The 21,647-nt window shown below is 44.8% G+C and overlaps 1 protein-coding gene across 3 annotated transcripts in view; it reads right to left on the reverse strand.

Moving 5' to 3' along the window:
- PTDSS1 (phosphatidylserine synthase 1) overlaps window positions 1–21,647 on the reverse strand; it is a 64,897-nt gene that overhangs the window by 31,191 nt on the left and 12,059 nt on the right. For 2 of the 3 annotated variants that reach the window (XM_089898878.1, XM_089898877.1), the window contains exons 3-5: window positions 10,193–10,237; window positions 6,848–6,972; window positions 6,716–6,742 (exon numbers count right to left, since the gene is read on the reverse strand). In XM_089898878.1, coding sequence (XP_089755004.1) covers window positions 6,716–6,742; window positions 6,848–6,972; window positions 10,193–10,237 — 197 coding nt within the window. The remainder of the gene's footprint in view (window positions 1–6,715; window positions 6,743–6,847; window positions 6,973–10,192; window positions 10,238–21,647) is intronic. The other variant, XM_022584756.3, reaches the window with a different exon arrangement.

Raw genomic sequence — 21,647 nt, forward strand, 5'->3', positions numbered from 1 at the left:
TTTCTGACTTTCTTCACTCTGTATGACAGACTCTAAAAATCACATCTCTAAAAATGGCCCAATTTCATTCCTTTCTATGGCTGAGTAATATTCCATACATAGGTACCACATCTTCTTTATCCATTCCCCTACCGTTGGACATTTAGGTTGCTTCCATGTCCTGGCTATTGTAGATAGTGCTGCAATGAACATTGGGGTACATGTGTCCTTTTGAATTGTGGTTTTCTCAGGGTATATGCCCAGTAGTGGGATTGCTGGGTCATATGGTAGTTCTATTTTTAGTTTTTTAAGGAGCCTCCATACTGTTCTCCACAGTGGCTGTATCACTTGCATCCCTGGGATAAATCCTACTTGATCATGGTATATGACCTTTCTAATGTGTTGTTGGATTCTGTCTGCTAGTATTTTGTTCAGGATTTTTGCATCTATGTTCATCAGTGATACTGGCCTGTACTTTTCTTTTTTTGTGACATCTTTGTCTGGTTTTGGTATCAGGGTGATGGTGGCCTCGTAGAATGAGTTTGGGAGTGTTTCGCCCTCTGCAGCTTTTTGGAAGAGTTTGAGAAGGATGGGTGTTAGCTCTTCTCTAAATGTTTGATAGAATTTGCCTGTGAAGCCATCTGGCCCTGGATGTTTGTTTGTTGGAAGATTTTTAAATATAGTTTCAAGTTCATTACTTGGGATTGATCTGTTTATATTTTCTATTTCTTCCTGGTTCAGTTTTGGAAGATTGTACCTTTCTAAGAATTTGTCCATTTCTTCCAGGTTGTCCATTTGATTGGCATATAGTTGCTTGTAGTAGTCTCTTATGATCTTTTGTATTTCTGTGGTGTCAGTTGTAATTTCTTCTTTTTCATTTCTAATTTTACTGATTTGAGTCCTGTCCCTTCTTTTCTTGATGAGTCTGGCTAAAGTTTTATCAATTTTGTTTATCTTCTCAAAGAACCAACTTTTAGTTTTATTGATCTTTGCTATTGTTTTCTATCTCATTTATTTCTGCTCTGATATTTATGATTTCTTTCCTTCTACTAACTTTGGGGAGTTTTTTTGTTCTTTTTCTCTAGTTGCTTCAGGTGTAAGGTTAGATTGTTTGAGGTTTTTCTTGTTTCTTGAGGTGAGACTAAATTGCTATAAACTTCTCTCTTAGAACTGCTTTTGCTGCGTCCCATACGTTTTGGGTCATCATGTTTTCACTGTCATTTGTTTCTAGGTATTTTTAAAAATTTCCTCTTTGATTTCTTCAGTGATCTCTTGGTTATTTAGTAGCATATTGTTTAGCCTCCATGTGTTTGTGTTTTTTTTACAGTTTTTTTGCTGTAATTGATATCTAGTCTCACAGCATCATGGTTGGAAAAGATGCTTGATACAATTTCAATTTTCTTAAACTTACCAAGGATTGATTTGTAATCCAAGATGTGATCTATCCTGGAGAATGTTTCGTGTGCACTTGAGAAAGTGTAATCTGCTGCTTTCAGGTGGAATGCCCTGTAAATATTAACTAAGTCTATCTGGTCTATTGCATAATTTAAAGCTTGTATTTCCTTGTTTATTTTCTGTCTGGATAATCTGTCCATTGGTGTAAGTGAGGTGTTAAAGTCCCCCACTATTATTGTGTTACTCTCGATTTCGTCTTTTATAGCGGTTAGCAGTTGCCTTATGTATTGAGGTGTTCCTATGTTGGGTGCATATATATTTATAATTGTTATATCTTCTTCCTGGATTGATCCCTTGATCATTATGTAGTGTCCTTCCTTGTCTCTTGTAACATTCTTTATTTTAAAGTCTATTTTATCTGATATGAGTATTGCTATTCTAGCTTTCTTTTGATTTCCATTTGCATGGAATATCTTTTTCCATCCCCTCACTTTCAGTCTGTATGTGTCCCTAGGTCTGAAGTGGGTCTCTTGTAGACAGCATATATATGGGTCTTGTTTTTGTATCCATTCAGCAAGCCTGTGTCTTTTGGTTGCAGCATTTAATCCATTCACATTTAAGGTAATTATCGATATGTACGTTCCTATGACCATTTTCTTAATTGTTTTGGGTTTGTTTTTGTAGGTCCTTTTCTTCTCTTGTGTTTCCCACTTAGAGAAGTTCCTTTAGCATTTGCTGTAGAGCTGGTTTGGTGGTGCTGAATTCTCTTAGCTTTTGCTTGTCTGTAAAGCTTTTGATTTCTCTGTTGAATCTGAATGAGATCCTTGCTGGGTAGAGTAATCTTGGTTGTAGGTTTTTTCCTTTCATCACTTTAAGTATATCCTGCCACTCCCTCTGGCCTGCAGAATTTCTGCTGCAAAGTCAGCTGATAATCTTATGGCGATTTCCTTGTATGTTATTTGTTAATTTCCCTTGCTGTTTTTAGTATTTTTTCTTTGAATTTAAATTTTGTTAGTTTGATTAATATGTGTCTCAGCCATGTTCTCCTTGGGTTTATCCTATATGGGACTCTCTGTGCTTCCTGGACTTGGGTGGCTATTTCCTTCCCCATGTCAGGGAAGTTTTCGATTATAATCTCTTCAAATATTTTCTCAAACCCTTTCTCTTTCTTTTCTTCTTCTGGGGTCCCTGTAATTCAAATGTTGGTGCGTTTAACATTGTTCCAGATAGCTCTGAGATTGTCCTCATTTCTTTTCATTCTTTTTTCTTTCTTCTGCTCCTCCACAGTTATTTCCACCATTCTATCTTCAGGCTTACTTATTTGCTCCAGATTTGCTATATTTTCTGCCTCAGTTATTCTGCTATTGATTCCTTCTAGTGTATGTTTCATTTCAGTTATTGTGTTGTTCATCACTTTTTGTTTGTTCTTTAGTTCTTCTAGGTCCTTGTTAAACATTTCTTGTATTTTCTTGATCCGTGCCTCCATTCTATTTCTGAGATTTGGGATCATCTTTACTATCATTACTCTGAATTCTTTTTCAGGTAGATTGCCTATTTCCTCTTCATTTATTTGGTCTTGTAGGTTTTTACCTTGCTCCTTCTTCTGTAACATATATTTTTGTTGTCTCATTTTTTTTGATGGGTGGGGCTGCATCCTGTTTTGCTGGTTGTTTGGCCTGAGGCATCCAGCGCTGGAGTTTGCAGGCAGTTGGGTGGAGCCGGGTTTTGGTGCCGCGATGAGGACCTACAGGAGAGCTCACACCAAGTAATATTCTCTGGGCCTTAAGTTCTCTGTTAGTCCAGGGGTTTGGACTCAGTGCTCCTCCCAGAGGAGCTCAGGCCTGACCCCCCGCCTGGGAACCAAGACCCCCCCGCAAGCCGCACAGTGCCACAAAAAAAAAACAAGAAATGGGCAACAAACAAAAAGGAGCAGAACAATAACAAAGAATAAAAAATAAAATAAAGTTACAAAAATAAAACATATATTAGAAAAAATAAAAATAAGAATGAAACAAGAACAAAACAGGACCACAACAGAAAAAAAAAAAAAAAGGCCAGAAGAGGCTCTGGGCGGCAGGGCTTAGGCTCAGGACCTCTGTGGCCAGAGGCGACCCTGGAGGGCAGAGTTTCAGGCCCGGGGCCAAGCAGGCGGGGGAGCCGCTGGCTGCGTTCCCCTCCAATCCCCCAACCCCCTGAAGGTCTCTCCCTGTCAGCGCTGATTCCCTCACCGTGAGTGGGCCCTTCCAAGCGTGGGAACCCCTCCCCTCCCCCACATTGTGCTTTCTTGATTCTAGGACACATCTTTTTCACATTTAGCATTTTGAGAATTGGGTGGATATTTCAACATATTACAATGTTTGGTGCACATATAATATAAGGTTTCCCTTTTCCCCCTTCCCAAAGTCATACTTGTAATTGATGGTGCATCTTACAATTGATGCTGACCTCCTGACCCTACGATCAAGCTTAATGTTATAAAAGAGAGACACCTAGACACCGTGTGGCTCTTAGTGTGATACACAGCACCATATGTGAGCAGCCCTGCCACGGAAACTGGACTGGAATCTGGACCCCATCCAGCCTCTACATCTAACTTCCGTTTATAGAAAATACAGGGGGACAGAGAGATACGTTAATGACACCCTGGAAATGCAAGCTACAAAATCCAGACTCGAGATGCTCCATAAAATAAACAATGTGGCTTCTTTGACAAACAAACCTCGAGGTTGAAAAACGGTATGGAGGACTGCAGATTAAGAGCTGCAACAAAGGCAATATGGGGACCTTGCCTGGATACTAATTTGTACAAATCAACTGTAAAAAAACTTTACGAGGTGACTGGGGAAATGTGAACGCTGCATACTGTTACCTTTAAGCAACTGTAAACAGCATTGTGGTTATGTTTAAAAAAATCCATATATTTGGATATAATGTCTGATAACAATGCAAGATATGTGTGTGTTGGCGGTGGGGGGAGGGTGGAATGAAAGAAGATTGGGCCTGTGTTGATAAAATTTTTAAAAATTATTGGAGTTGTCTTAGACAACTCTCTTAGAAAAAGAGCCAATGATAATTTGTTTAATTTGCCTTCTTGTAAAGTCTAAGCTCCAAGGGGAGAGGGAGCGATTGGGCCTACCCTCTTCCCCACTACCACCAGCACAGTGTCTAGCATGTAGGAAAAGCTCAGTGAGTATTTACTAAACGGAAGACTGCTGCTCCAGACCACCCAATCTCCAATTCAGATGTGCTCACAAAGCTTGTCTGAAGCTTAGAACACTTTTTTTTTTTTTTTTTTTGCGGTACGCGGGCCCCCTCACTGTTGTGGCCTCTCCCGTTGCGGAGCACAGGCTCTGGATGCACAGGCTCAGCGGCCATGGCTCACAGGCCCAGCCGCTCCGCGGCATGTGGGATCTTCCCGGACCGGGGCACGAACCCGTGTCCCCTGTATCGGCAGGTGGACTCTCAACCACTGCGCCACCAGGGAAGCCCATATTTTTGAATAGAATAAATATTTAGGAACATAGCAAAGTTTACAATTATACAAAAGACTGCCTCTAACAGGATTTCAATGACTGCCTTCCCCAACTCCAAGTTATAATGTTAATTTTAAGGGAAAAGGGAGTCTGAATTTCAATGTGCGATACCAGGCACAGACTAGAGCCTGGTATCAGGATTAGAAATAGGTGGAAGCTGAAGGAATGGGGAAGGCAGAGGGTTCCTGGAGCCAGGCAACTAAAGGCTTCTGTCTTGCATAAAGGCGCTCTCCTTACCACAGGTTCTAACAAGGGAATGCGTTTCTCTAGAGCCATCAATGAACAGATCCTTAGAACTGTAAAAGATTCCTTTAAGGAAGTAAAAAGTGATAAGGGATTGGAGATGAAGACTGAGGCTGGTCTACCACCACCTGGAACTGCAGAAGTTGAAAACAGCTTCGGGTTTTGTTTGGCAAGAAAGAATTAGCCAATCCCTGAAAACTAGTTTTAAATGCCGGTTTCAGCTCTTTGGGGGCTGTGATTGTGACAATCGGATGTCCCTGTGATGTCAAATTCCTAAGGAAGGTAGATGTCAAAGTATTATTAGATTCAACCTCCCCCCACTGACTGTGAGAACAAGACTGAGAGACACAACAGCAAATCCACCTGAAGTTAGTTTACTTCATAATATGTCCAATTTTGCTTAAAAACCCAGGAAACTTGCGGGGAGAAACATAATCTGGGATATCCTTCTCCCGATCTCCATATTGTAAGATGCCTGGGAGTGTCGAACACTTGTTATTGTAATAACTATATGCTTGAGGCACCGGCCTGAGGGGAAATGTAGGTTTGGGACCCAGAGGGATCTTATATTAAGCTTCTATTTCCTCCTTGGTAAAATGGAGGCATTAACATGTAGACCGTATATAAAGCACCCAGCACACTACCTGGCAGAGCAGACAACGCACCATCAGCGACTGCTGTCAGCCTCACTGTAACTGTAGCATCATTAGAGGCTGTACATCACCCTGTACCATTCTCCTTCTCAGAGGAAGAAAGTCCAAGACGGACTTTTCTCCTTGACACTTTTAAATGATGTTTGGCATGCCTATTTTTGTCTTTAGCTTGTCCTTTACAAAAGATAGAGATAAAATCTGGACACACCATTCCAAGAAGGGTCTGACCAACCTCAACTATGCTGGAATGATCACTTCTTGGACTGTTTATCAAGTCCCTCTGTATTGCTTTTTTGTTTGTTACACAAGGACCCACCTACGGTCCAAATGCCTGTTCTCCTTTTCTGATCATCACTAGGTGTTTCTTCAATCTGTACTAAATGTTAGGCACTTTAAAAAGTAAAAAAGGAAAGGAACTGTATTATAGTATAAAACAGTCTCTTCACTAAAAGTCAAAGTACAGAGTAGTTTTAGCCAAGAAAAAAAGTATTTATTGTCATTTAATAAAGACAATGAATGAAATGGCCTCCATCATTACGAATGGCACCTTCATGGCAAGCAGGTGGGAAGAGTCACAGCATCAGGGCTGGGGTCAGGGAGCAGAGGGGTCAAGGGTGACACTGACACAGCAGTGCAGCTGCCATCAGAGGACCTGGTGTGTGCGAGGCATCGCGTTAGGCCTTCGTTTAGCTCACAATAAACTTCCAAGATAAGTATTATTTCACTTTACAAAAGAGGGAATAGGTTATAAGTTCGTAGCCCAAGGTCCTACAGCTTACAAGTGTCAGAGGCTCAATTCCCACCCACGGCTGCCGGATGATAATATTCACATCTTCCTACCACCCCCTTTGGGCCAAGAGAGGATTCATTTCCCTGGACTGTACCATTCATGGAACCACGCACGGCACCAACCTGCCCAGAGTCCTGGTGTTTAGATACCTACGTAGGAAATATGGAGAAGGACCAATTTAAAATGTGAAGTCAATTACCTGCTATACCCAAGAGTCAACCAGTTTCTCTAAGACACAGCAGACAAGTACGTACCATGATATCTGCTTCCCTTGTGGCGTATCGAAGGTTCGGATCTAGCCAGTACATCAGGGATTTAACCTGCTCAAAGTTCAGGAAGAGCAGGAACACCAGGAACAGGAAGTAGAGCACGCTGAGCCCTGAGGGAAACAGAAACATCCTCAAGTTGGGGAGAGAGCCAGTGTCAGACGCACAACACACACCGGGCTCAAACTGCTCATGGCCCAAAGCACACTGGTGCTGTAACATGGGCTGTGGAGACCCCCGTGACAAGCTGCTGGTCTTTCATTTTTTTTTGCGGTACGCAGGTCTCTCACTGCTGTGGCCTCTCCCGTTGCGGAGCACAGGCTCCCGACGCGCAGGCTTAGCGGCCATGACTCACGGGCCCAGCCGCTCCATGGCATGTGGGATCTTCCCGGACCGGGGCACGAACCCGCGTCCCCTGCACCGGCAGGCGGACTCTCAACCACTGCGCCACCAAGGGCAGCCCTGGTCTTTCCTTTGATGAGAGTCTGACGTACGGTCCTAGTTCAGACCGAGAGGCGTCGTCAGTAACCCTTTCTGAGAAGAGGATGCCGATGCTCTCATCAGCATCAGGAGTGGCAGACCATGGGCGAGAGCGTGGAGGAGCAGACGTGGCCTTCAGGCAGGCAGAGGCGAGCAGACAGGTCCCTGCAGTGAGGTCTAGGAGCCAGCACATGGCTGGGTGCTGGCAAAGAGGGGCACGGAGCAAGGCGGCTATGAAGCGACGGTCAGGGCTCGGGGCCACGGCGAAGACTGCAGGCTTGATCTTAAGTCAAAGAAGGAGCACCTGGGCTTCCCTGGTGGCGCAGTGGGTGAGAGTCCGCCTGCCGATGCAGGGGACACGGGTTCTTGCCCCGGTCCGGGAAGATCCCACATGCCGCGGAGCGGCTGGGCCTGTGAGCCATGGCTGCTGAGCCTGTGCGTCCGGAGCCTGTGCTCCTCAATGGGAGAGGCCACAACGGTGAGAGGCCCGCGTACCGCAAAAACAAAAAGGAAAGAAGGAGCACCTGACGGGTTTCAAATGGGGAAATAAGATGATGTAGGTAACATTTCAGGAAGTGGACTCTGGTCACTGGGTGGCGAGTAGACCGGAGATGGGCGAAGCCAGGCAGACAGGCCAGTTTGGGGTAGGGACAGACAGGTGTGGAGGCAAGAGGTGGCCCAGGGTCACTCATCCCCATCTTACACCCCACCTCAGTCCCTGGGGGCATCACATCACTGTCACATCATGTCGTAATTGGTATCCTAATAATCACCCCATATCATTTAGAAAAGAGAGTTAATAATCTACTTTAAGAAGGCAAAAGCCTGTAAAGACATTTTATAAAGACTTGAGAACCAGCCACCAGTGGCTTTGTCACTCCTTTTCCTGCTAGAATGAAAATGCGTATGTAGGACATCTAGATGCTGTGATACAAATGACCTTGGACCACAGTACCCCCTCCAAAGTGGGCTGGCACCAGTTCCCAGGGAGCTGCTCCAGAGGAGAGAATGTCCGTGGCTGAAATTCTCCATAGCGGCTGTAGCATAGGCCTTCAGAAGGGGGCTCTCCCGGTCCTTGGGGAGCTCGGGGGGCCTGAGAGTAGCACGACTGACTCAGTCATGCATCCCGGGGCCCAGGGCTCATGTGTTTTTAGGCAAGCTTATATGATTACCTTCTTATATATTATGTACCAGCTACTTTTACAGATTTTCACTTCAAACACCCCCCACTACATCCTTTTGAAATAATTATTTTAAGACAGAAAGAAGGTGTTTGTGGAGCAGAAGGCTCTTAACCTAGAGTTCACAGTTGGTCTTCAACATCGCTGAAGCCCCGGATATAATACACAGAACTCTGTGTGTGTGTGTGTGTGTGTGTGTGTGTGTGAGAGCACGTGTGTACTGCGAAAGGGTCTATAGTTCTCATCAGGTTATCCAAGTGTTCCATGATCCCAGGGAAGAAATAAAACTGCTCATTACTTATGATGGACCATTTGAAATCTGAAAAACTTAGGTGTAGCCAACTAGCTAAAAAGGACATAACTTCAAGCAGCAATATTAAGTCCATGAGCTATAAGTATAACGTACCCAGGACTATCTTTTAAGAAATGTAAATGAATCATGCACTTCTCTGCAAAAAAAAAAAAAAAAATCCTCCCATGACTTCCTCCTGCCCTTCACAAGCTGTGTGGGGTCCCATCTGTGCCCAACTCTGCCTCTCTCACTACTCCCAGGCCTGCTACCCTCCGGCCACACTGACTGGGGACACACCAAGCCTCTTCTAGCTGGGGACCACTTTGGCAGTCTTGCCTTAGCCTGGCCTTCCTCCCCGCATCTTTGCCTGGATCCTTCTTTCCAGGCGGGTTTCTGCTTAAGCACACTTTCTTCAAGCCACCCCTCACCTGAAAGTGAAAGCTACTTAGTCACTATTGCCTCTTGTGGTTTTAATAAACTTCCTAGCGCTTCGTGACATCAGCTATTTTTTGATTATTGATTTGTTTCACAGTGTTTGCTATAGCTGCCCTTCCTGCCGGGGGCCCCTCCACCTGCAGCCTCCGGGCCAGAGCAGCCACCCACGCAGAAGGACTTGGTGAACACCTGCTGAGCGAACGACCAAGACTCATTACTAAATTCAAAGAGATTTGCCTATAATCTCTGAAGGGTGAAAAATAAACAAACTTGAGCCAAATGTCCATTTTTCGGTCCTTTTGCATAAGATTAAATTTTCTGAACCTTGTATAACTTATTTGATGATTATTTAGGTAAAATGAAGCCAATATCTGAAGTTCTGAAGATATGCTTTAAATCCACTCAGGTGGTTTTACTCTTTGGACTAGAAATCAAGTAACCATAAGAGATCCAACATTTATATGAGATGCTTATCACTAAACCTTAGTTCAAATCAGGGCTCTTTGCTAAGACTTCTCTTTTTCTAAGCTCTTTCCCATTCACAACACTGGGGAGTTTGCTGGGGTTTCAGTCCCTCCTGGATGCTGATGAGACAAACGTGCTCATACGATGCACGTGAGCTTGCACCAGCGAATAGCAATGTCAGGAAGAACAAGCCACATTCCCTCGTGTCAAATCCTGTGCATTAACAGACAACAGCATGGGGGCGGGGTGGTGACAGGGGTAGGGGTGGGGGCTTGAAACAGTTCACGTGTATGAGAATTTCAGCTGTCACCAGCACTTTTTTGTGGCAGAGCATTTTAATAAATAATTGATATCAGGAACACCAAAAAGTAAAAAGTTATTAAGTTTTACAGTAGAGTGGTAAGGAAAACTGCTATAATATACAGAAAAAGATTTGCTTCAAGAAGAATGGATTTTTAAACAGACTAATGGGTAACTCACCGAAAACCATTCGCCACAAGGCCGGATGAGGTCGAGTAAACGGACCTGCAGAGATAACATTACAAGGTCAGACAGACTGCTTTCAAACCAAGACTAAAATAAAGACAGTGATGCTGATCTCCACAGAGATAAAGGGTTAAAAAAAGCTCTCCACTGTTAAATTTTTTTTTCTACATAAATACTCTGGGGTCAAAGTCTAAGTTGAAATGTTTTATCCACATTGTAACAACCATTCCCCACAATTGTAACAGGCATCAATCTCAACAGAGGCTTTTTTTTTTTTTTTAAGCTTAACTCAGATCATAATTTCCTGTGGACACAATGTTACAACAGCGAGTAGGTCACCAGGCCAGCCTTTAACTGTATGTAATACTTACTGGACATTAACAAGAAACCTCACAGTCCCCCAGGAGCTACTGGACATCGTGTGTGTGTGTGTGTGTGTGTGTGTGTGAGAGAGAGAGAGAGACAGAGAGAGAGACAGAGAGAGAGAGAGGGAGAGAGAGAGAAAGAGGGCGGACACTGAGGGGCTCTGACAGTAAAAGAGAGAAATACGGTGCCTGGAAAACAAGTGCAATGGGGAGTGACACTGAAAGCAAACCCTTGGAGCAGTGGAACACGCTGATGCAGGAGCTTTTGATCATGTCCTGTGGTAACAAAATACCTTTCACTAGCTCAGATACACAGATGCAGATTCCACGGGAGGGAAACCAAAGTTTCACGGGATGAAATTTACTCTTACTACAAGTGATACAACAATACTCTGTCTTCTATTTTATTTCATTAAAAAAAAATAATAGAAGATGAACGCAAGTAAGCTGGGCTTTGATCTGTTAAACTGATTTACCACCAACTGAAGGGTTACAGCTCGCAAATATTGACCATTGTCCTAGAGGGCACCTGACCTATTTGGGGCTGCCCACGCCTTCCTGCACTTGGAGGATTTCTAGCATTGTGATCCCGTATCTCCAGAAGAGATGTCAGAGCTTGCTGCACAGCTTCCTTATAAGCGGGTCCTGGTCCTTTCGTCGCACCCACGCCAGACAGCATCAGGAGTGGGTGACAGTGGAGGTAAGTGTGCAGAGCTCTCCCCTCCCCTTGGCCCAGGCCAGCAGGGACACTAGTGGGAGGTGGCACTCCTCACACTGATGAAGGTGGCACTGGCGACTGTGGCAGAGGCAGTTCCATTTAGAGTTCTCTGTACACGTTATGGTGGGACAGACTGTAGCCAAGGCTCACTCATTAGACCAGGCCTGGGTGATGTGCCGCCAGCTCCTAGAAGCTTAGCCTGGGGCCTGGTTTCCTAGCCCTCCTAGGATTCCTCCAGCCAGTCAGTCCATCACAGCTTCTGTTGCTTATGACCAGGAATCCTCTCTGCAGCAAACATTACATTGTAAATTTTATTCTGGGACTCATTCTAAAGGGCCCATCTCTTCTTAAAAAGACCACACTGAGGGCTTCCCTGGTGGCGCAGTGGTTGAGAGTCCGCCTGCCGATGCAGGGGACACGTGTTTGTGCCCCGGTCCGGGAAGATCCCACATGCCGCGGAGCGGCTGGGCCTGTGAGCCGTGGCCACTGAGCCTGCGCGTCCAGAGCCTGTGCTCCGCAACGGGAGAGGCCACAACAGTGAGAGGCCCGCGTACCGCAAAAAAAAAAAAAAAAAAAAAAAAAGACCACACTGAAACATTCTAACTGCTTTCTTTGGATGAATCAAGTTCATTTTAGTAATATCAGTTACAAGTACCCCCACCCTCCAAATCGATTCAGTTTCTGAGTTTAAATGAGGAGAGATCAGAAGATGAGTTAAGTTTGAGGGACTATACTTTATCCAAAATAATATGGTGTCTGAGTTTTGGATGGCAAGTTGAGAGAGCTCAGATAAGTGAGGGGTTTTTCTGAAAGTTTATCTGTGTCTGTTCGATTTCTGAGGTCTGACAGCAAAGGCTCAGACAGCACGGGACACCTGTATTCTTTTTAATCAGCTGTTTTCTCAAAAAAGGCACAGCAAAGCATAGAAACCAGAATCCCCTCCCAGGTAACATAACCTGGTTAAATTTCTTCACAAGTTATTGGAAAACTGATGGCTACATTTGTCTTCTTTTAAGTAATTTTAAAAGCTTGACTTGTCACCAGGAATGACTTGTCTTATGGTAGCAGTTTGGTTTGCAAGCATTACTTCATCCAAACTACTTTATTTTTTAACATCTTTATTGGAGTATAATTGCTTTGCAATGGTGTGTTAGTTTCTGCTCTATAACAAAGTGAATCAGCTATACATATACATATATCCCCATTATCTCCTCCCTCTTGCATCTCCCTCCCACCCTCCCTATCCCACCCCTCTAGATGGTCACAAAGCACCGAGCTGATCTCCCTGTGCTATGCGGCTGCTTCCCACTAGCTATCTGTTTTACATTTGGTAGTGTACATATGTCCATGCCACTCTCTCACTTCGTCCCAGCTTACCCTTCCCCCTCCCCGTGTCCTCAAGTCCATTCTCTACATCTGCGTCTTTATTCCCGTCCTGCCCCTAGGTTCTTCAGAACCTTTTTTTTTTTTTAGATTCCATATATATGTGTTAGCATACGGTATTTGTTTTTCTCTTTCTGACTTACTTCACTCTGTATGACCATCCAAACCATTGAATTAACCCCTCAGACATAACGTGGGACCCCAGCTTTCTCTATGACTTCTTCTTACAAGGTGAAACTCTGAAATTTTATGATTATTTGGCTTGCAACAGAATTCCATGCCCAATCGGTACTTGGCAGTGGGGTGGTGAGAGGACCACCATCATTCCCATTTTATAGATAAAGACACTGGGGCGTAAGGAACTCACCCAGGGCCACACGGCTCACAGGACTCCAGGTCTGAGTGAGCCTGGGGCCGGGGGGAGGGGAGGAGTTGACGGGCTGAGCCAGGACTGTCTCTGGGCCAGGAGAGGGGCAAGAGAGAGGCAAGCTAGTGAGTGGCGTTTAGCGCTGCCGCGATGTGGACTTGATAAGCAAGGTGAGGGAGAAGGCAGGGAACTGATACGCGTTCCGCGCATCACAATCCGCCAGTAGAAAGGCCTCCAAAGTCTTCGTCGGCCTTTGATTACTTTAAGAGCAGCCTTTGGAAAACAGAACTTGGCCTTTTCTTTCTTTTTTTTTTTTTTTTTTGCGGTACGCGGGCCTCTCACTGCCGTGGCCTCTCCCGTTGTGGACGCGCAGGCTCAGCGGCCACGGCTCACGGGCCCAGCCGCTCCGCGGCATGTGGGATCTTCCCGGACCGGGGCACAAACCCGTGTCCCCTGCATCGGCAGGCGGACTCTCAACCACTGCGCCACCAGGGAAGCCCTCGGCCCTTTCTTATAACTAACCCTAAGCAGTGTGCTCCATAGTAAATAAGAGGATAGAGTGGTTGAGGAATTTGGGGTTGATGGGGCCTTAAGCTCTCCTTAACCTAACAGGTAACTACTTCAGCCCAAGGTATTCCTCTCTGTCCGGCTGTGATTCCAGAGACAGACACACGTTCCAGGGCCTGGAAAGAGAATTTTCATCTTACTGCACTGCAGTTTGGCTTTTTAAAGGCTCATCTTGACTTGCTGCTATTGAATTGTTCCCTCTCTTCTCTAATATCCCATTTATACATCATCAGTGTTTACTTCATAAATGTTTCGCATAAAATACAATTTAAAAAAAAGTCCTTTCTGCCTTGCATTTGATCTGAGGAAGGCTTCAGAAATCTGATGCGGTGGGTTTCAGGACAGACAGCAGAGCACCAAGGAGCTCTGTCCTGAACCAGGGGGTGAGAACAGATCACTGGGCCCTTTTGCCTACAAAAGGCAAGATAAGGCCCTGGAATGTTAGGTGACCTTTCAGTTGCTAACTTTAAAACCCAATCCAGGCCTTACTTCAGTCATCCAATCTGTCCTCTTCTTTCTGAGAAGAAATTCTGAATCCTTTCATGTAGTATTTCCAGAAGTACATGCCTGTAGCTTTACTCACAAAGAGTAGCCTCTTCACCATCAAAGACAATAATATTGCTGAAAATACTATTTTGCTTTTTAAAATATCAAGGATGAGGCTGGTGTTTTCCTGTATGAGAAGCCTTGCTACTTATGCTCACCAGGTCACCCACACTTGATTACTCTGGTCAAGTCAACCTGAAAGCCTCCTACAGCATCCACCTGCCCAGGTGAGTATAGCCTTCCTGGAACATTTACCTCATCCCAGTACCTTGCCACAGGTCTTATTCCCCAGCAAACTATTTTCTCGGTGGTCTTCCTCTGACCAGTGTTATGGCCAGGACATCAGTAGGAGTGACCCATCTGACGGTGGGCTTCTTGTCTATACTTTATTTCTTATTTGGTAAAAGCTGCCTGGAAGAGTCTGGGTCTTCAGTTCAGTTATGCAGGAGAGATGCGGAAGGTGTCTCAGGGTGGTGATGGAGAGACAAGCGCTGGTTTTATTTACAAAGGTGGTTTTCTTACAAGGCACATTGAAAAATTACATGTTTTACTTTCTCATCAGTCCCTATGTCTAGAATACATCATTTCCAATCAGATATTAAGAGCAAGTTTTATTTCAAAAGAAAATAGAAACCAAACGACTTTGCCTTGAGAAAGCAAGCATTTAAAACACTTCCTCTGAAGTCAAAACATAAGATCACAGCTTGACTAGCCAGCAACCTATTGTCATATCCACGAATAAGGAGTTCCAGGGATCAGCCCTAGGGAGGCAGGATCCTTTTAACCAAAGTCAGAAGCTGCATCTTCGCAGCTGCACGTCTGTGCCTTTGGGTCCTCTCAGTCTGCTTCTTCTCTTTATTATCTCTTTTTCAGCTTTATGTGATATAACTGACAAATAAAATCATGAGATATTTGATTTGTATGATTTGAAAGTTTAAATTCCTCTAGGGAAAATCCTAGAAAAGGTGAATAAAATTATCTCTAAGCAAATTTCAAACCTAAGAAAGAATTTTTCTACAAGAAAAAGTAGTGGAGTGGGAGACAGAGAATGGGGGGACATAGTACCTTTTTTTCCCTCATTTTTATCACCTTCATGCCTCAAGGAGATGTGATTCGCTCTATCTCAGCTCAGAGAAATCAGAAGAGGCCGAAGGAGAAAGGGAAGGATAAACGCAGGAAAATCAAGAAATATTAGTTATCTCACTCTCTTCAAAATACCGTGAAGAAGTGCTGAATGGTGCTACTCTTACAGATGAGGAAAGGAAAAGAGAGGGCTAATCTGTGAACTTTTCTCCTGGCAGATTCATTCTTGATTCAACATATATTGATTGAGAGGCCACTCTGGGCCGGGCACTGGGGGTACAGGGTAAGGCTGTGGTGGTTTGGGTCGGGGTGTGTGTGTGGGGAAGGGCAGGAAGAGTCCATGGAGGCCCTCAGGAGCTGGAAAAGCACACAGAAGTCACCTGTTGAAAGAAATCTCACAGCCAGCTGGAGATGCAACAGGCTTCTAAATTTCACTCTAGTGACAGAGTGATGCAATTGTAATTACACTCCAATGACACAGTGGCATAGTTAAAATTACACTTATACTTGAGTGTCAGTTGCTATAAGGAGGTGGACGTGGCACTTAAAATATTTTTTTCAAGGGAACCGAAAGAGAGAGAATGGGAGAGAAGACAGCAGGAAAGAAGTGGGCATAGGTAACTGACCCTCTCCCTCCAAGGTCTCCCCTCAGGGTCCCTCTCCATGTCTGTTTGTAGGACTGAAGGAAGGAACTCTAGACCTCACCCCGCCGCCACTCACTCTGTTGACTGTCAAATGAAATTCTGAGTCTCCACTCCTCCCCCATGTAACTCAGGGGTAAATTCTAAGCCAATGGAGGCTATCCTGTTTCTCTTTTATTCTTTCAGTCAGTGAAGATCTCCTAGAGATCTATGATGTGCCTCTGATGTCCTCCAGCCACTGTAAACGCCTGTCCTCAGGTCTGCTTGGAGCAGAGGCATGTGGCCTAAGCCTGATCAAAGAGGAGTGAGGGCAAGTGTGCTGCGGGGTTTCTAGAAAAGGCCTCTTCACTCTTAAAAAGATGCATGGGAAGACGTGACCTCCTCTTCTGTTGGACACGGTCTGTGACTACATTTCAGCAGTGCAGCAGCTGTCCCAAGACCACGAGGGCAGCAAAGCACAGGCATCTTGCTGAAGATGGTGGAGCAGAAAACAGGTAAAGAACCTGGGTCTTCACGTGTCACTGAGCTGCTGAATTAGTCAACCCTGAACCACTCTATCTCAGAACTTCTTGTAATGTAAGAAAGCAAACATTTTATTTATCCTTTAAGCCATTTTGAAAGGGGTTTCCTATTACTTGTGGCCAAAAGCATCCTGTTATAAACCTCATAGAGAAAGTCAAGGGCCTTCTTTGCTATCTAGACTCTGTACAAAAAGAACCAGAGGGCCCCTCCTGTAGGAATTGATCAATTCTAGCACACAGAGAGCATATGTAAACTCACAGACATACGAGACATATGGACACAACCAAACTTAGGCCTATACTTAAACATTCAGGGCAGCCTTTACTAGGTCAAGGATAAATGCGTTTGAAGTTGCCAAAACAGAGCCATTCTGGGAATGCCATCCACTGCGGGCACTTCCCCAAAACTGCCTTTCAAGGACAAGGCAAATGCTGGGCTCCATTGCTCCCATTCATTCCATTACTTAATTTGAGAATTTGTGCCAAGGGTGGGGAGAGAGGAAGAGAAGGTGACGAGATTGGAACAAGAAGAGTCATGTCCGTTCCACTCGGTGAAGCATCCACCTAGCATCATGGCTCCTGAAAAGGCTGTAGTCTGAATGCCAGCTGCGGGGGGCAGCCACATGCCCAGGAGTGCCCTTTCCCAGTGCCTGCCAGCTCCTCCCATCAAATCTATGGCGCCCTCCAAGGCCACCCCCAATTTAAAAAATATTCAACAACAGCATTCTTTAATGTGGAAAACTTACAGTTTTACTAATCTGATGTAAAGTGTGAGCAAATGGCTCTTTAGAGAACAAGGCTGACACTGTGTTTGCTTTGTACACGTGGCTGCAAGACAGTCCCTCCAAGCACTGCTTCCCTAATGTCCTTATCCTTCCTGCACAGAATGCTGAATGGACTTTGTCCTTTTCTAAATCTGAGCCCTTGATTTTGGTGGCAGAAGGTTCAGCTCAATCTGTGGGCTGACATTTGGGCTCCAGAGGAGCAAAGGCACAACCACCGCCGCTGGGCGTGAGGTCCAAAGCACACTAGGCACGGGCCAACTCAGGCCCTAAGACTGTGCTCCTGGGAAAAAGAAAAGCCAGAGACTGACAGAGAGAAGAAGCAGCACAGGGAGATAGAAACATGTAGAAGACAGAGACGAAACACCTCACGATGGGCCTCATATGAGAAAAGGCCAGGACTCCGCCGAGTACAGGAATGTGTGGGAGCCAGAGCCGTAACATCAGGCCGGCATCAGAGGCCGGGTGGCAGCTCAGCGGTGACTGATGGCCTTGGGTTCAGCTTCCCGAGCCGTAAACGGAGCAGACTGAACTACATGAGCCCTGTGGGTCCTCCCCACTTTGTGTGTATCACAAAGTCCGGGCAGCCAGGATAAGAAAAGCATAAAACAAACAACTTTTATCTTTCCACGAGGAAAACAAAAGCCCAGTCCCATCATGAGAGACTCAGCCAGGTAAGTGGATATTGAAGATTAGATGTCTTCATGAAGGAAGAAGAGGACAAATCAGCAGAAATCATGCAAAATGTCACGTCCAACGGATTTAATCCCCCAACCTTCAGGGCTTTTGGAACCTTAAGAAAAACAGCTGCTAATGAAGCCCCAAAGCCCAGCTCCTGCCAAAGCTCCACAGAAGGGATATCTGTAAAAAATCATGGCTATGGAGAGACTGATCTCTGAGAATCCTCAAACTTCCAAAATGGCTCTCAGAAATAGCAAGTTTAAATTTTTCAAAAAGCAGAAAAGAAACCTCTGAAGCTGTGAAGAACTAGGAAACAGTTAACACACAGCCAAGGAAAGCTGGAGGCTTGAAGGACACACATACCTTTGGATTGATCAGTTTCCTGCACACGTACTATGTTCTGATTGACTGATTTAAAACTAAAAATTTAAAAAAGGATGGTAGGGCACGGACAAGATGAGAAATAGGAATAGAGGGCACAGAACAATAATGTTCATGACATCAAGTGATGGCCGGGAAGTAAGCAGCAGAACTTCACAGGATACGGAAGGTAGAAGGCTGAGGGGGGTGACGGTGACCACTACCTGAACTGTCACCTACTCACCTTCCCTGGGGACTCTGGTGGCCATAGACCTTGTGTTGGTATCAAATCTGAGATGCAGCTCACCATCTCCTTTTTCTGGGCTGTATTCTTACTCCATCTTTGTAAGGCCAGGTTCTAGAGCTCAGGGGGACCACCCATAGCCTCTGGTATTCTCAGTGTGTGTAAGAGGCTTGATGCCCCAAGTGGCCACTTAAGTTGCACTATAGCACAGCACCCTTGAAAGAAAGGATGGGCTCCATAAGGTCTAAGCTCTCCCTAAACCTAAAATCCTGAGATTTTATGTGAAGGAAGTGGTAGGAAAAAGAAAGTTGGCAAATAGCTAGAAAAGCTTTTCAACACTGGGGACTTTTCCTAGAAAGAGAATGCCATAGCGACCAATCCCCCTTCATTCCATGACCTGTCTATATTTTGAATATTTTATCTTCATACTCCAATCACTTTGCATTATCAGAAATTTCATCATTGTGGAAAGGCCAAACTCTGTTGGTCATACCTGCATAAGGTATGCAGGTGCTGGGCACTGAAGGTCTGCATCCCCCCCAAAATTCATATGTTGAAATTCTAACCCTGAAGCTGAAGACTGTTGGACCTCCTGGACCCTACAGGGCCAAACCATAGAGCTACCTGACTGTGAACATTTGCTATCCTTTAAGACATAGGAAGAAGGACTCCAAGGTGGCTCAGAGGTCATCCGGGCTGTCATTTCCACCACAGGGCCATGGGGGGAGGGGGGGAGGACTGCCTTCACCTTGGTTTCAAAGGGCAAGACCAACACCCGGCTCTGTTGGGCCAGGGGACCGGAGCGCTGGGGATTCGACCCCCACTGGGAAAGCTGTGGAGGCAGACTACTGCTCCAGTGGGTCTGGAAGGCAGAGCATCAAGCCGAAGAGGATTACTCTCGAGCCTTGAGAGATCTCCTAGAGTTTGCCTTCCGACGTTTTGGACTTGCCTGGGGCTTGTCACCCCTTCCTTCTTTCCTGTTTCTTCCTTTGGGAATGGGAATGCCTACTCTGTGCCTGGCCCACTACTGTGTTCTGTAAGCACAGAACTTGCTTGATTTCACAGGTTCACAGCTGGGGAAGAATTCTGCCCCAGGATGAACCTTCTGCTGTTTTAAGCCGCTCAGTCTACGGTATCCTATTATAGAGGCCTATACTAAGACAGAGGTTTTCATATCTTGAAAGGTTTTCACTAAAAAAAAATAATAATAACAATAACAAAAATAAAATAAAGGTAAAATTTAATCTAAAAGCTTGAGTGGTTAGAGAGCTAAATTCAGCTGCCAAATAACTTGGCTATCTAGAACAATCCATTCCCTGAAGGATTCAGAATCATGGTTTTACTGGTTGGATTATTATGCTACCAGCAGAACCCACAAAAATACAGAATGAAATTCTACTGCCAACGTTTTGGAAGGCCTAAAGGACTTGCCGTGTGTGATACTGTGATTTATAAGAAGTAAGTATTTGGTCTTTGTTCCCTTTCTGGAACAGAATCCTAAACTCCTTGGAAGTTCCTAAGTGATGACAGTGAGAAGCGTCTTTTGTTATGTTAATGAGCTGACTTTTGGGAAGCCGCTCAGGATGGGGGTCAGTGAAGCCAACAATGGGATTAGAGGGTAGGAAGCCTCAGTCCCACACCCCCTGAGCTCTGGGGAGCGGGGGGGGGGGGGGGGGGGGGGGCTGGCGGTTGAATCAATGGCCAAAGATTTAATCAATCATACCAACGTAATGAAACTTCCATAGGAAACTAAAAGGATAGGGTTTAGAAAGCTTCTGGGTTGGTGAGGGCGTGGAGATCTGGGGAGAGTGACGCGCCTGGAGAGGGCATGGACGCTGCTCGCCCCTTCCCACAGACTTTACCCAACGCATCTCTTCATCTGGCTTTTGATTAATATTCTCAGTCATCTAGTGAGCAAACTGGTTTCCTGAGTCCTGTGAGCTGTTCTAACAAATTAATCAAACCCAAGGAGGATTTATAGCCGGTCGGTCAGAAGCACAGGTGACACCCTGGACTTGGGATTGGCATCTGCAGCGGGGGCAGCAGCAGCCTTGTGGGACTTAACCTGTGGAATCTGATGCTATCTCCAGGTAGACAGTGTCAGAATCGAGTAGCACTGTAGGACACCCAGCTGGTGTTCAACTTGCTTGTTGGTGCAGGGACACCAACCCACCGCCACACACGCTGGAATTGGTATTAGAATCCTATCACCACAGTACAGCTTCAGACAACAATCAGTAACGTTCATAATGAGCTCCTAATATTACACATTATATTCTACGATGGGAGGATGGAGAAGAAGCACATCTTAAATCATATTTAAAACCTGAGCAGGGCCCATGGAGCATAGCTCATAAAAAAAGACAGAAACAGTTACAAAATATCCTAAGTGTAAAAGAAACAGGAGGGACTTCCCTGGTGGTCCAGTGGTTAAGACTTCGCCTTCCAATGCAGGGAGTGTGGGTTCGATCCCTGGTTGGGGAGCATGCCTCACAGCCAAAAAACCAAAACATAAGACAGAAAGAAGCAATATTGTAACGAATTCAATAAAGACTTTATAAAATGGTCTACATCAAAAAAACAAACAACAACAACAAAAAAACTTAAAAAAATAAAAGAAACAGGATATAAAAAGTGAGCGTTTAGAAATCACTCGTAGAGAATAAATAGAGAATATTCCAGGGAGAAAGTACTAAAGGGGAACAAGAAAAAATAAAGCAACTCATAAGGGACAATTCAGAGGAAAGGTATGAATCTTAAGTATGGCAAGATACCAAATTAGTTTTTAAACCCAGGCTTTTGCCTCACTCTATAATCATGATGGGGGAAAATTTCACGGTAATAATTTTTTTTAACCCAATAATGAAAATTCTTATCCCAACAAAGTTTACAGTTAAGACAACAATTATTTAAGTAATACTCTTTAGAGCACTGACTCTGTCCTTAGCAAAAAAGGAGTAACTGAACAGTAATTGAGTATTTTATGACTCGGCTGATAATAACAAACACAGCAACAAGAACAATAGTTGACATTCATTGAGAGCTTACAATTTGTCAGTCACTGTTCAGAGTATTTTACTTATTTTAATTCAGTTAACCCTTACAACTGTACTTCTCTCCATTTCAGAGAGAAATGGCTTAAAGAGGGACAGAGCTAGGAAGTGGCAGAAAGAGCAGTCTGTCTCGAGAGC

This window comes from Delphinapterus leucas, chromosome 17 (assembly GCF_059928025.1).
Source record: "Delphinapterus leucas isolate spDelLeu-1000000601 "Yukka" chromosome 17, BTC_Dleu_Yukka2, whole genome shotgun sequence".
Lineage (NCBI taxonomy): Eukaryota > Metazoa > Chordata > Mammalia > Artiodactyla > Monodontidae > Delphinapterus > Delphinapterus leucas.